The 13,407-nt window shown below is 41.1% G+C and overlaps 1 protein-coding gene across 9 annotated transcripts in view; it reads left to right on the top strand.

Annotated features, from left to right (window-relative positions):
- TEAD1 (TEA domain transcription factor 1) overlaps positions 1–13,407 on the top strand; it is a 178,673-nt gene that overhangs the window by 139,245 nt on the left and 26,021 nt on the right. For 8 of the 9 annotated variants that reach the window (XM_081879020.1, XM_081879019.1, XM_081879027.1 and 5 more), the window contains 4 exons: positions 8,209–8,343; positions 8,571–8,617; positions 10,527–10,588; positions 11,651–11,775. In XM_081879020.1, coding sequence (XP_081735146.1) covers positions 8,209–8,343; positions 8,571–8,617; positions 10,527–10,588; positions 11,651–11,775 — 369 coding nt within the window. The remainder of the gene's footprint in view (positions 1–8,208; positions 8,344–8,570; positions 8,618–10,526; positions 10,589–11,650; positions 11,776–13,407) is intronic. The other variant, XM_081879024.1, reaches the window with a different exon arrangement.

The raw sequence follows: 13,407 nt of genomic DNA, 5'->3' as shown, positions 1-13,407 counted from the left end.
AACTCTCCCTTTTGCATTGGTGTGCCATAGTGTGTTAATCCTGTAAACATTGGAACAGTTTCATACTTGGGGGGGGGGGAGATATCTCTCCCCAAAAGATCTGAGCAGGTGTATGGATATTAAGAGAGTATTTTGTCCTAGAGATAACAAGATATTTGGCTTTGATTTCCAGTATTCATTAGCATGTAAGCTTAAAATTCATTAAAGGAAGCCAAAAAAAAAAAAAATATTAAAAATGCCTACAGTTTGCATGTATGTGGTGCTTTAAAATCCATTAGTGTACATTCCATGCTGCCTGCATGTAAAAAGAAAATACTGTTGACAGTTAGGATGCTAAAGATAGCTCTATAGAGCCTTTTCCTTTTTCTTGTTTTTAATAAATGAACAATGATAAAAGCCTTCGAAAATTCCCTTTGATGTGAATGAAGTCTTCTGCATTTTGAGATACAATAAGATGGATTAATTGCTCCTCATTAGGCAGCAAGTTGGAATAGCTTTGAATGTGGGTTCTCTTTTAGCATTAGCTATTGCCTGGCTGAAATAGCCGGCTTTTGTATTTACTACTGTCTTCTCTAATAATAAGCAAATTGGAGATCATGGCTACAATTATTCAACTGTCTTTTGCCCAGTACAATTGTATACTTCCATGGTTTGTTTTTTTTAGCTCCAGCAAATAATTTCAGAGGTTATTCTAATCAATACAGTCTAAATGCAGAACTAAGATTTGTAAAATTACTTATTAGAAAACTGTTTTATGCTAGTATGTCATGTAAAATTCATTTTAAGAGCAAATTGCAGCTTCTTTGCCTGAACATTTTTTAAAGTAATGTTTTGTTAGATGTCTATGTGGGTTTTAATGAAAATATGTAATACCTCATAATTTATGCTGTTGATTTTTTAAAATGCACATTATCCCTTCTTTTAATTATACGAAGAATATATTTTGAAAAGTTATATTGCATATCTCTTTCATTTCCCTGGGATACAAAATCATTTTGAGTAGGTTGCTTAGGCTCAATGAATTATTTCGAAGTGTACATTAGTTTTAGAACAGATGATGAACATAAGTTGCTGATTTCTTGCCTTTTAAAAATCCATTCCAACCTATTTTATCACAGGTTTTAAAAAAATGGAATGACCACATTTGGACATCATGCTTGTCTGTAGTTTAGTTTAGTTTAGTTTAGTTTAGTTTAGTTTTTTAAAGCTGTAATTAACATTAAGCACATTTGTTAGTTTAGATGATACAACAAACTTTGGCTAAGCAAAAATGGAAGCAGCGGTTTCCAAACCCTTCTGAACCAGAAAATGAGAAGGGAGGAAGGGTGCTAGTCAGAGGCTTGCAGAAGTTTGTATACAGCAAACTAAACTATGGTGGATGTAACATGGCCAGCATGTTAATCTTTTAGGGCATTTGCTTCAAAACCAATTGGCACTCAAGGAAACACAGGGCTCTGATTCATTAAAAGATATAATAGAGTTGGGAGGGAACAAATGTAAATGTTGGTTTACATTTAATTTTAATATATCCCATATCTGTTAATGTTCTCTAATGGCTTGCAACTTGTAAACAAGTAGTAAACAAAGTAGTAAACAATAAAATTATTAATCATGATTACACTCAGCTTCATAACAGATGCAGTCTCAAGAGTTTTGTCGAATGCATAGGGTGACCATCAGCACCTTGTGCTCTGTACAAGCACCTTGATTCCTGTTTTCCTCAGCTCCAAAGCTCTTTTTGTGTTTTACACACATGCCCCCATCTCCCCTCCCCTTTTATTATGTACATTATCATTCTTTAAGATGGATTGCCTTCCCTTTAGCTTTTGCTCAGGGTGCATTGTATTTTGTAGTTCAGAATAAAAAAAAGATGAAAGGGGGACCCATAAGGAAGTTTTATAAAATTCCATAATGAGGAGAAGAGATGGATCAAGAGGCATCTTACTTACGCTCCTTCACAACCTTAGAATTTGGGATCACCCAATGAAAATTATTGTTTGAGTATGTGTGGCAGACAGAGCAATTACTCACAAAGTGCATTTATAAGGGGATGAGATAAATTTGTGGAGTGCAAATCTTATCTGTGGCTAACCACCATAATCATTAAATGACACTGTTACAGAGAAACAGAAAAAATAGAACTCTGAATATAAGATACTGGAGATACACAGTGGGGAGAGGGCTGTTGTGTTTAGTCCAGGCATAGGCAAACTCCGGCCCGCCAAATGTTTGGGACTACAACTCCCATCATCCTTGACCACTGGTCCTGTTAGCTAGGGATGATGGGAATTGTAGTCCCAAACGTCTGGAGGGTCGGAGTTTACCTATGCCTGGTTTAGTCACTGCTTATGAACTGGTCACAACTGGTACATCTCAATGAGCAGGAAACCCTCTCTCTGAACCAAAGATCACCCCTCTCTTCCAAGAACCTGCTTTATAGCCCCTACTTGCCCAGCACCCTCCTTTCTTTCTGTCCACATGCAACAATTGTTCCTGCTGTTCTGCCTACTCCCATCTGCAGTGCTCATTACCACTCTATTTTTCATGCAGTTGGCCACTCATATCCATTCATTTTCAAATAAATCTTTCTTCACAAGCTCTTTCTTATGTTTGGCTTCACACGTAGAGGAAACACGTGGGAAAGAGAGCAGGATAGTGGCAGAAGACCTCCACCACCTGACCTTTGTGCATCAGGCAAACGGTAGCAATGGGGTTTCTCTGTTTGTAGACCCTTTCCAATCATCAGAAACCCTGCACGATTAGGCTTCCAGAAAAAATTCTGTGTGTACCACTTTGTGCACATAGAAACCACACATCACAGATCTGGAGAGCACAGGGAGTGGAGTGGAGTGAAGTGAAGTGAAGTGAGCTCTTGGGATCCTCTCTCTCCTCCACATGTTCACAGGTGGAGCCAAACCAGGGGTAACAGCTTGGACAGAAAGGCAATGCCATTGGGTTTACAGTCGTACCTTGGATCTCAAACGCCTTGGCTCCTAACAAATCGGCTCCCAAACAATTGAAACCCAGAAGTGAGTGTTCCGGTTTTCGAACGATTTTCAAAAGCTGAATGTCTTCCGCGGCTTCCGATTGGCTGTAGCCTTGGCTTTCAAATGGTTCTGGGAGTCAAACAGACTCCTGGAACGCGTTCCGTTCAAGAACCAAAGTACGACTGTACCCGCTTTCTTTCTTTTTAACCAACTTATCCCAGCCTAGGCATCCATCCCATCTCTTCTGGCCATTTATGTGAGAACATCATCCACAAACCACTTTCTCTATCCACATATTTTATTGGGAGTCCATGCCTCACATGTGATACCCTCCAAATTCTCTCCCAGAAGTAGGAGGGACTTTTTTTAGGGAACAAGGCTGTGTAGATAATTACTTGGGCGGCGATCATTTTTCTTGGGGAACAGTATTGCAATGGTCCCTGTGTGTCTAAATATGAAAACTACCTCTCAGTTTGTCAAGAATTTAGCTATTGCTAAATTTATGGATCAAAAATGACAAAATACGGAAGCAAATAAAGCCCCGCCCCTTTTTTGGAAAAGAACGTATTGCAAGAGACATTCAAGGCCTGTTTCAGGGTCACCTTGGGGGAATGCTTGCCTGTTCCAAGGTTTCAAAGATCAATACTAGATGAGAGTCAGCCAAGGAACACTTTACTGTAAACGACAGGAAAATGATGTTAGCATTACTAGCACCAGAAGCCAATCATGGCACTTGAAGGCAAACTAATCTAAACAAATTCTGCTCCACATTTGCCTAGTGACTGCATAATTTTGCGTGACTACAATTAAGCTATTTCATATTTACTGCAGCATAACTGACAGTGGAAACACACACCCGTTTTCTTAGGAAGTCAAGGTCTTGATCGCTTGTGTTCATTAAAGATCCCAGTGCACTCAGAGGTGGAAAATACGGGTGTTAAGTCATGTATCTTGGCCAAATTCCAGTTTCAGTAATTACTACTAATCTGCCTGCCTAAATTCCCCATCCAGTTTTAATTGGATGTAGTCTTCTTCACTAGCTGCTCAGACTGTCATGTAGCATTTTAATGTGTGATTAATCAGTTGTTATGAGTTACATCAGAAATAGCTGCATATGAGTGAGGAAGGTAAAGCTTCCTTTTCATTATGTAGGGTTGATAATAAAATCAGAGGATTTGAAGAGACCCTGAATTCTACCTAGTCCTATCCATGCCCTGTAATATGCTGGAATATGCCTTTTTTATACACCATATTTTATTTTACAAATTAGCCATTTAATCCAGATAATAGTGGGTGATAAGTTATTCTGGAACAAACAAACCACACCTTTCCTGGGGTTCCCTCAGACAAGAAATGATTTAAGACTCCAAACAAGTAAGAAATTTTACCACCCCGATTTTTCATTCTACTGAATAGAAAATTTATTTCCAAAAGGACACACTTTTTTATGTACATTCTGCAGTTATGTTAGCTGTTCTGCCCTACTCACACCCAACATACACAGATACATATAAAATGTATATGCACATATCTATTTGTTAAATTTTGACCAAATGGAATGCAAATACAATGGCATGTAATTAAAAGAAATGATAAAACAGCTGTTATAAATTTCTCGAATAATATAATCCTTCACTTGACCTCAGTTTCGTTGATCCACAAATGAATTATATAGCCCCTCGGAGTCTGTACATGCTTGTGCAGCAAAAGCTCTCTTTGGGAATGAAAAAGGAATATGGACATGTGACATTGCTCCTCCAATTGGCAGGCAACCTGAAGCTTCTGGGCTGGTCAGGTGCTTGGCCCTCTCTTGCCCTGCCTGGTTACGGAATGGAAGCCCCAAGCTTCATTCCTGGCATGAGTGCCACTGGCCCAGCCATGACACTAACAGATGTACAGTCGCCGAGTGCTGCCTGTGATACAAGAAAACAAAGCAGAGTCCCTCTTTTATCATTATAAATCTGGTCGAAAGAGGCAGTTTCGTTTCGTTTTTCACTCTGAAGAGTTCCTTGCTAACTATTTGGAATAATAATGCAAGACCCAAAAACCTCAGGAGTCGAAAAATAGGTCAAGCAGTTGGCATAATTGTTTGAATAAGTTGATTTCTCACTCTACGGCATCCCCGCTGCTGCTAAAAGCTGGGTTTCTTCAGCAGCCATATTGCTCTCAGCCAGTTCCCCTGTGACTCTGGAAGAGCAGGCTACAGATGGGTCCACAGGTGTTAATGTCGCTTCTCGAAGCATTAACACCTGATCAGGTTTCTGCTTGAATTCTGTTCAGGATTTTTTGGGGGGGCGGGGGGAGATACCTCTGAGAGCAGCTGCTCCCCTTGCCGCCCATACCCCCAGCAAACCAGCATAAAATAGGCAACCTGTAATAGTTTTATTACAGCAGTTTCCACAGCTTTTTAAATGGGGACCTAAGAGCTGCCAAGCTGATCATTTAATTTTATCAGCGTGGTAGGCATTAATACAATTAGTCCTTTTCTTCTTTTGATGAATCAGTTCCTTGGTGAAAATTAATAATAACTGTTAAACTCTGTGTACGAAATGACTAGGAACACCTTCCAATTTTAATTGTGCTAGAGCATATTTTGCTAAGAAACTACACTTGTACAGAAGCATTTTAACAAACTTTTTGTTGTTGCATCCAGGTAACAAGCATGGTAAGTATTTTTTTTCAGTAAAGCAAGTATTACATACTTCAGCTGTGCTTGGCAGGCTCCACCCCCCCTTTCTTTCTTTTTTTTCTTTTAGCTAGCTTTAACTGTACTGTTAGCCTCTGCTGTTTCTAAAGGAGCTGTTGAAATGAAGAAGCTGCTCAACTTCTCATTACGGGCTTTGGGGGGAATTATGTGTGCGGATTCGTATACCATATTGGATGGCATGCTTTCCTGGCTAGCATGCTTGCGATTTTGCTTGTAACAATGAATCTGCCTCTTAGCGCTTGTGTTCCTTTATCGTTCAGTCTTATACCCAAAGTTTAGCTTTCGCCCAAAACATTTTTTCCTTCAAAGCAAGAGGAACTTGGGGCGTGGAATGTATAAATAAGGCTGCTACAGAATTCTGCTGAAGCCAGATTTGTTCGTAACAAGGGAATGGTTCCCTAGAAAGACCTGGAGGTCCATGGTACAGTTTCCCATGCCTTGCCAGTATCTTCTTACCCAATGGGACCCCAAATCCAGGGCTTACAGGCCGCTTCACAGAGAGCTGCCCACAGGAGCCACCTCCCTGCACTGTGGTCCCATATGGTGATGGTGGAGGTGAGGGAGCTCGGTGTGTGAATGCTGGGAAATGCCAGGGAAAGTGAGGCCAGGGAAATGCACCTTCCTTGTGCAGTTGACTTCCTTCGCTTGGTTCTGTTATTCACAAGCAGCCACCAAGTGACATGTAGGCCCTGTACAGTTGTGCAGCCAAGTATTCAAATCTAAGGCTAGATGTACTATGGCAGGCCTGTATAGGATTTGAGTACCTTCCTACAAGGGCTTCATTGTGTTTGGGTTGTGTCTAGCTTCCTTAGCATGAGCCTTTGGAATAGGGTGAGAGAGAAATATAAAACTGCTGCCTGGTTAACTCCCAAAGGTCATTTACTTCAGGGCTGGGACCTGAGCTTCTATGGATTGTATACTTTCAAGCCTCAGAGCCCTCTTCAGTTTTTTACTCGGCATAAGCGCCAGGAGCTTAGCAAGCTGCCCTTGCTTGCTCATGAGAGCTGTGCCTGCTGTACTTTAGACTCCACTACTTCCCAGCTCCAGCCACCTACTTCAGGGGTCCTGCTCTGCAGATCACACCCTCTCACATCTAAATCATGGTGCACCTGCCCATGGTTCTGGCTTGACCCTGGCATGGCTGATAATTGGAATTGGGGATAACCAGGGTTACCTTTAGACCAAGGTTTCCCAAACTTGGATCTCAAGCTCTTTTTGGACTACAGTTCCCATAATCCCAGACCACTGGTCCTGCTAGCTAGGGATGATGGGGGTTGTAGTCCAGAAACAGTCAGAGACCTAAGTTGGAAAACTGCATTAGAGCAAGTCCACCGCTGATTTTGAACAGTATCATTTATAGATTGAGCATTGTTATAAAATAAACCTATTTAGCATTTAGTATCATAAATAGCATATGTAGTAACATATATGGAAACCAGTGTTTCCCAAGTATTTCTGGGGTTCCTACTTCACCGGGTGTCGGTGTGGAGCCTTTAAAGGTACAGTCAGACCTAAGGAAAGCTTGGTTTCAACAGAAGCCTTAAGTACAGGTTTAAATCTCTGCTGCTGAAAGCAATAGGCTTTAAAAGTATTTAACTTTGGCTGGATTAAATCCTCTGGTTCAGTTTTCCACAACTTTAATAGGCACCAGCAGTAGCTTAGCACTACAGCATGTGTGAAATATTGTGCAGTGCATGCCTTGCCTTGCCCTGCCTTCCTGTTCTTCTTCCAGCCTCTTAGAGTGAAGTGTGGCCTTTAAAGCAACAGGCTCCCTTCTCCCAAGCTCTTGAAGAGAGAGAGGGCTGTTAAAGAGAAGCCAGGTAGATTCCAGAAATACCTAAAAATCCTTATAGATGTTAGTTTCAGGGTCTCAGGTTCCCATCTGGTTGCAATCAGTGACATCATTCGTTTCCTACATTAATAACCCACCTTTCTTCTGTCATGGGGCCCAAGGCTGCTTACATGCAATTCCCAGGTAGTCTCACCTGCAGGCAGTGACCAGAGCCAAACCTGCTTAGCTTCAGCAAGACAGTAGCCTCAGCTGCCTTCAGATCATTACCCCTATCAGGGCTGTTGTGTATTTAGGCAAATCTCTATTATGAACTAGTCACCTGATTTTGTTGCTGCTGTTGTGTTCCTGTTTGGGCTCAACAAAGACTTTCAAATGATGGTTCAGACTCTGTTCTGGTTTGTGGGGAGGAGTGAGGAATAAAGTTCAGTCCTGGATTAAATTCTAGCTGACTTCCTACCGATTTGCAGTAGGGAATTGTATTCATACTTAAATCGAGTCATGATAATATGGAACAGAGAACTTTACCCTGAGGAAATCCAAATGTATTTTACCCCTTGTGCTACATTCCCACCCCCCTGCATGGTATGCTTTTATTTTTCACATTTCCTGTGCCTTAAAAAAAAAAAAATTAATTTTAGCATATGTGCTTCCTAGCTGTGCTTGCTTGGTGTGATTTGTTGTGGCCAGTCTATTAATGAATGCCTGTAACTGTCATGTTGAAGGATCAGACTGCAAAGGACAAAGCACTCCAGCACATGGCCGCAATGTCATCAGCTCAAATAGTATCTGCAACAGCGATTCACAATAAGTTGGGCCTGCCAGGAATTCCCCGTCCGACGTTTCCTGGAGCACCTGGAGTAAGTTAATTGGCTGCAATAAAAAAGTACATTTCAGAACAATGATTGGTAGGAAATGAAGGATGGATCAATTAATTTCTCTATAAAATGTACTTCCCCCTTCCCTTATAAAATTATTTAGTGGAAAATATATATAGGAAATGTGCCCTGAAAGAGAGCAATTGAAAAAAGTTGTGTGTGTTAAAATAAAAATATTTTATTTTATTTTATTTTTTACTCCCATGCAGTTTTGGCCAGGGATGATACAAACAGGACAGCCTGGATCTTCACAAGAGTAAGTGATGGAAAACGAGACTGAGCACCACTGTTTTCACTTGTTTGTATGTATATGTTGCAGTACACATTGGTAGGTATGTGTTCATTTGAATGCATGTGTATATCCAAAAATGATGTGTACCTAGCCAGAGGAATTCAATCCCAGAGGCTATGACTAAAGAACGTAATGAGTGTGGCAGTGGTGGCATGGGAAATAGATGAAGAATTTGTGTGACCAGAATGCTTTCTATACTTAATACTAGTTTTCCAGCACATTTACCCAGTCACCACAGTGCCTGTTAATGAGGATTAAAACAAAGGCTGTTTCAATTAGGGTCAGTGGTGGGATACTCAAGCTGTACAGAAATTAGTTCCAGCCTCACCTCTACATCCAATGAGATTAGGAGCAGATTTTAGGATTTCAGGAAGGGATGTGTTTCTATTTGGACCACAACCCTGGGGAGTGGGGCTAGGTTAATCCCTCACATATCATGGTCCAGATACTTTTCTGCCCCCTCTCCCCACCCCAGCTGCTAAATAAAGAACAAAAGTCAGGTATGGTAAATGCTTGCATCCATTTAATATTACATCTGGTTTGGTCCTGGAAAACCCCATGCTTCATTGATCCTTGATCTTGGATCAAGTTTATTACCCCCAGGGTCAAGGAAGTTCCTTGATTCAAATAACCAAGGCTTCGTACAAACTGCCTTCAAAGCACTCTCCCCCACCTGCTGCCTCCCCCAAAACTGGGAGCTGTAATTCTGTGAGGGGTAATGTACAGTTCCCAGGTTCCTTTGGTGGTTCTTTTAATGTGTGGTGTTTACACAGCCTGGGGCAGCATTTGGTATCCTATGGTCCTCCAAATGTTTTGGTCTACATATCCCATCAGCCCCGGCCAGCACAACTGTGCTATACATCTGCACTGACTGGAGTTGTAGTCCTAAACATCTGAGGGGCACCAGGTTGGCAAAGGCTGACCTGTGCCTCAGCTCAGGCACTAATTCGTGCATATTGTGGGCGGGATTTGACTAATGAGTCCAATCAGCATAAGCCTTTCCACTTGCACAACAGGGCTTTCTTTCCTCTGTCCCCCAGGGGAAAAAAGGTGTGTGTGTGTGTGTGTGTGTGTGTGTGTGTGTGTGTGTGTGTAAGAACCCCCCCCCCCGAACAGTGTGTGGGTTGAGGAGAGGGGGGATTGTTCCATCTGGCAAGCCGAAATGCTTCCCCTGACTGAATGTTTTCCTCAGTAGAACAATGAATTACCGTATTGGCCCGAATATAAGACTCACCCGCAAATAAGCCACACTTTTAAAATTGAAGGAGGGAAGAGAAAAAAAGACAATCCCAGGCTGCTTCCGGGGGAGGGGGGGAAGAGCCGCACTGCTTTGCCACCGGCCTTCCCCCCTTTTTTCTGGCAGCTTGAGGGAGGCTTGGGAGGTTACTCCCTGGGGGGAAGCCGTGCCACTTTGCCAACGGCCTCCCCAAGAGCAGCCCGGCAGTGTGGCTCATACACATTGAGGTGCCAATCTGAAGTTGCTGAGCAAGGAGAGAGGATTCCTCCATTTTTAATCTGTGTTTGTTCCTCAGGACTGCAACTGTTTAATTTCTACACTACACTCGTCCCAGGATGGACTAGCTTTAGATGAGGCTTCCTCAACCTCGGCCCTCCAGATGTTTTGAGACTACAGTTCCCATTATCCCTGACCACTGGTCCTGCTAGCTAGGGATCATGGGAGTTGTAGGCCAAAAACATCTGGAGGGCCAAGGTTGAGGGAAGCCTGCTTTAGACCATTAATTCAGACTAAGAAATACTGCTCTAAAAGGAGGTTTACACTATTGTCTTTACTAGATAGAAAATGTGCTTTCTTGTTACTGTTATTAAATACTTCAGTTAATATCTGACTTCATTGTCCAATGGTTTATTTCAGCATAAAGCCATTTGTCCAGCAAGCCTACCCTATACAGCCAACTGTCGCAACTCCCATTTCAGGTAACAATTACAGATTTATCCGTTTGTTTAGATTTTTTTTGGACCCACTCCGTATTTAGTGCCTGGCACAGGTTGCAGCCTTTAATTACATCTATAGAAGGGAGTTCGGTAGTCTCATTGGTCATCTACCTTAGATGAATGTATTTGTGAGTTTGTGTATGCAATATTTATCTATGCAGAGATGATGGAATATGCATGCAAATCATCTAATCCACATCTACTTTTAGAGCCATAGTGGCATTACCTATTCCAGAATTCCTCACTGTAGGAACATCTGTGAAGAAATGGCACATTTCTTTGTCCTTTCTAAATCTAAAACCATACCCTTTGGCCTCATATGCAATAAACTAAAGGAATATAAAATCATTCGATTGACTTTATCTTAAAATGATTATTGACTTCATTAAGATTGGTCTCCTTGGCTCTTATGTATACAAACATTCCTAGTAATGAATGGCATATCTTTCAGAGTTGCATCAGTCTTGGACTACTTCATTTATACTTATTTTACTGAAGTTTCTGTGATTATTTTAATGTTTTCCTGTAAAGTGTTGTCTAATTACCATATTTACTTGAGTCTAATGCACCATCAAATTTAACGCACACCTCAATTTTCAGATCCTTGAAACGAAACAAAAGAAGTATTTGCTGGCGAATGTAAATGTGCCATCGACTCTAATGCCCACCTTAATTTTTGCAATGTAATTTGGCCCAAAAAAGTGAGCATTAGATTCGAGTAAATACGGTATTATAGAAGGAACTGCATAGTCCTGATACATCAAATACAATATATTGGATAGGTTTTTCTTTTGTTTACAAAGAAGAATGTAATACTTGAGGGAGGAAACATCAATGTAATTTTAACAACAAGTAAAACACAAATGTTATGAATGTAAAATAACCACATTTCCAAGCAACTGAGAACGAGCTTAAAAGTAGTTGAATTTTAACAGTTGTAATAAAATAGGCTGGCATCAAGTTTTCTTCATCCACAATAATAAATAATACAATGCAATCGTAATCTAAAACTAGCAAAGACGTTGCTGATCATTTATACTTCAGGGTTTGAACCTGCATCGGCTCCAGCCCCCTCAGTTCCTGCTTGGCAAGGTCGATCTATTGGAACAACTAAACTCAGATTGGTGGAATTTTCAGCTTTTCTTGAACAACAAAGAGATCCAGATTCTGTAAGTATTACCCTCAATTACGTAAATATCCTTTATAGCAGTCGTTGTGCCTCTTTACTCTTGCAGTTTTGTATCACATCTTTTCACTAATGCAATGCAAACATCTGCCTGTACCATGGAAACTTCTAAATCACATGTTCTGTTTGTGTGATCAACAGGGATGGTTCATGGTGCCCCTCACAAGCCCTAGAATATACTCTAGCTGCTTTCAAGGAATAGAGCATATGAATTTATGTTGTTTGTTCTTGTAATCAGCTTTAAGGCATTGAGAAGACTTCAGCTATCTATATCTATCTATCTATCATCTATATATCTATAATAGCACAGAGATTCGGTGAACTTAGAAGGCTGAGGGTGATAATATTTTCAGTGTCAATTGTCATCTTGGTTTCATTTTGTTTGGGGGGGGCATGTTAAACCTGCTGCTTTATGCAGATTTTATTTCTTTATGAAAAGTGAATGCACTTATGAAAAACCTGGAAAACGAAACCTTTCTTTGCTTCAAATACCTTGCAAAATACAATAGTCTGTAGAGTGGAGCCTCATCTTATGCTTTCTATAACTCTTTCTGGGAACAATTGAATGTATGTATCCTTGCAAGTAGGCATTATCAATAAAGTGTTTTCCTACAATAATGATCAGAGACATACTGTGGCAACCTTACATCAGAGTACTCTTCATAGCAATAAGTCTGTAAGCGGAAAATAGCACAACGGTACAGAAATTAAGATGCACAATATGGTTGCTTTTTCAATGCTGCTGTTCAACATGTTGAATGAAGTTTAGCTTTCAATGTAGGCATGACTTTCCCCTTAAAAGACAACATACAACTATTGAAACAGAGCCTTTTGGAGACAGATGTTTACGCTGATTGTCTACGTGCTGAAAAGGCTTTTGATTCAGGTCTTGCATTTCACACCTGAAAGCTCAAGCCTCTCCGGCTGTATAGATGTTCTTGATTGGCTGAAATAGGAGGGTGACTTGGTTTTACCTGATCATCACATCCTAATCGGGTCTCAGCATTCTCTTGAACGTGGAATTTACTGAGTTCTTGCCATCCGCTGTTGCGGTGATATGGCCAAAAAGTCATATAAGAAAACATAGGGTGGGGGTGGTTTGTGAAGCAGAGTAGAAGTTTCTCCGTTTTTCACCAGCTGAAATACAAGGCCAAGGATAGAAAGATTCCCCTTTTCCACAGCAAGCAGTGTTTGTTTCCTTTTTCATGTCATTGAAAAGAGATTTATAAGAGATTGCATGCCAGCTGGAGGTTTTAGAGCAGCTATGTCGAACATCTGGCTCTCCAATTGCTGGACTACAACTCCCATCAGCGCCAGCAAACATTGCCAGGGATGGGGGTGAAGGGAGCTTTACTTCAGTAGCATTTGGAAGGCCAAAGGTTCACCACACCTGGTTTAGAGGTATAGGTACTCCATGACCAAACCGCACACTTACCCTCCTCCTAGTGGTGCAGCAATAAAATTGTCAGCATGTTTGCAAAGCTAAACAGGGTCTGTTATGGTTTCAAATTGGGTGGGGGACTGCGTGTTGAGATTCCTGCATTGCAGGGGGGTTGGACTGGATGACCCTAGGGGTCCCTTCCAACTCTACCATTCTATTTCCAGAGATGATGTC

Source organism: Podarcis erhardii, assembly GCF_964252035.2.
Source record: "Podarcis erhardii genome assembly, chromosome: 1".
Classification (NCBI taxonomy): Eukaryota; Metazoa; Chordata; class Lepidosauria; order Squamata; family Lacertidae; genus Podarcis; species Podarcis erhardii.
The sequence above is the reverse complement of the archived record's forward strand: the minus strand, read 5'-3'. Positions and strand labels throughout refer to the sequence as shown.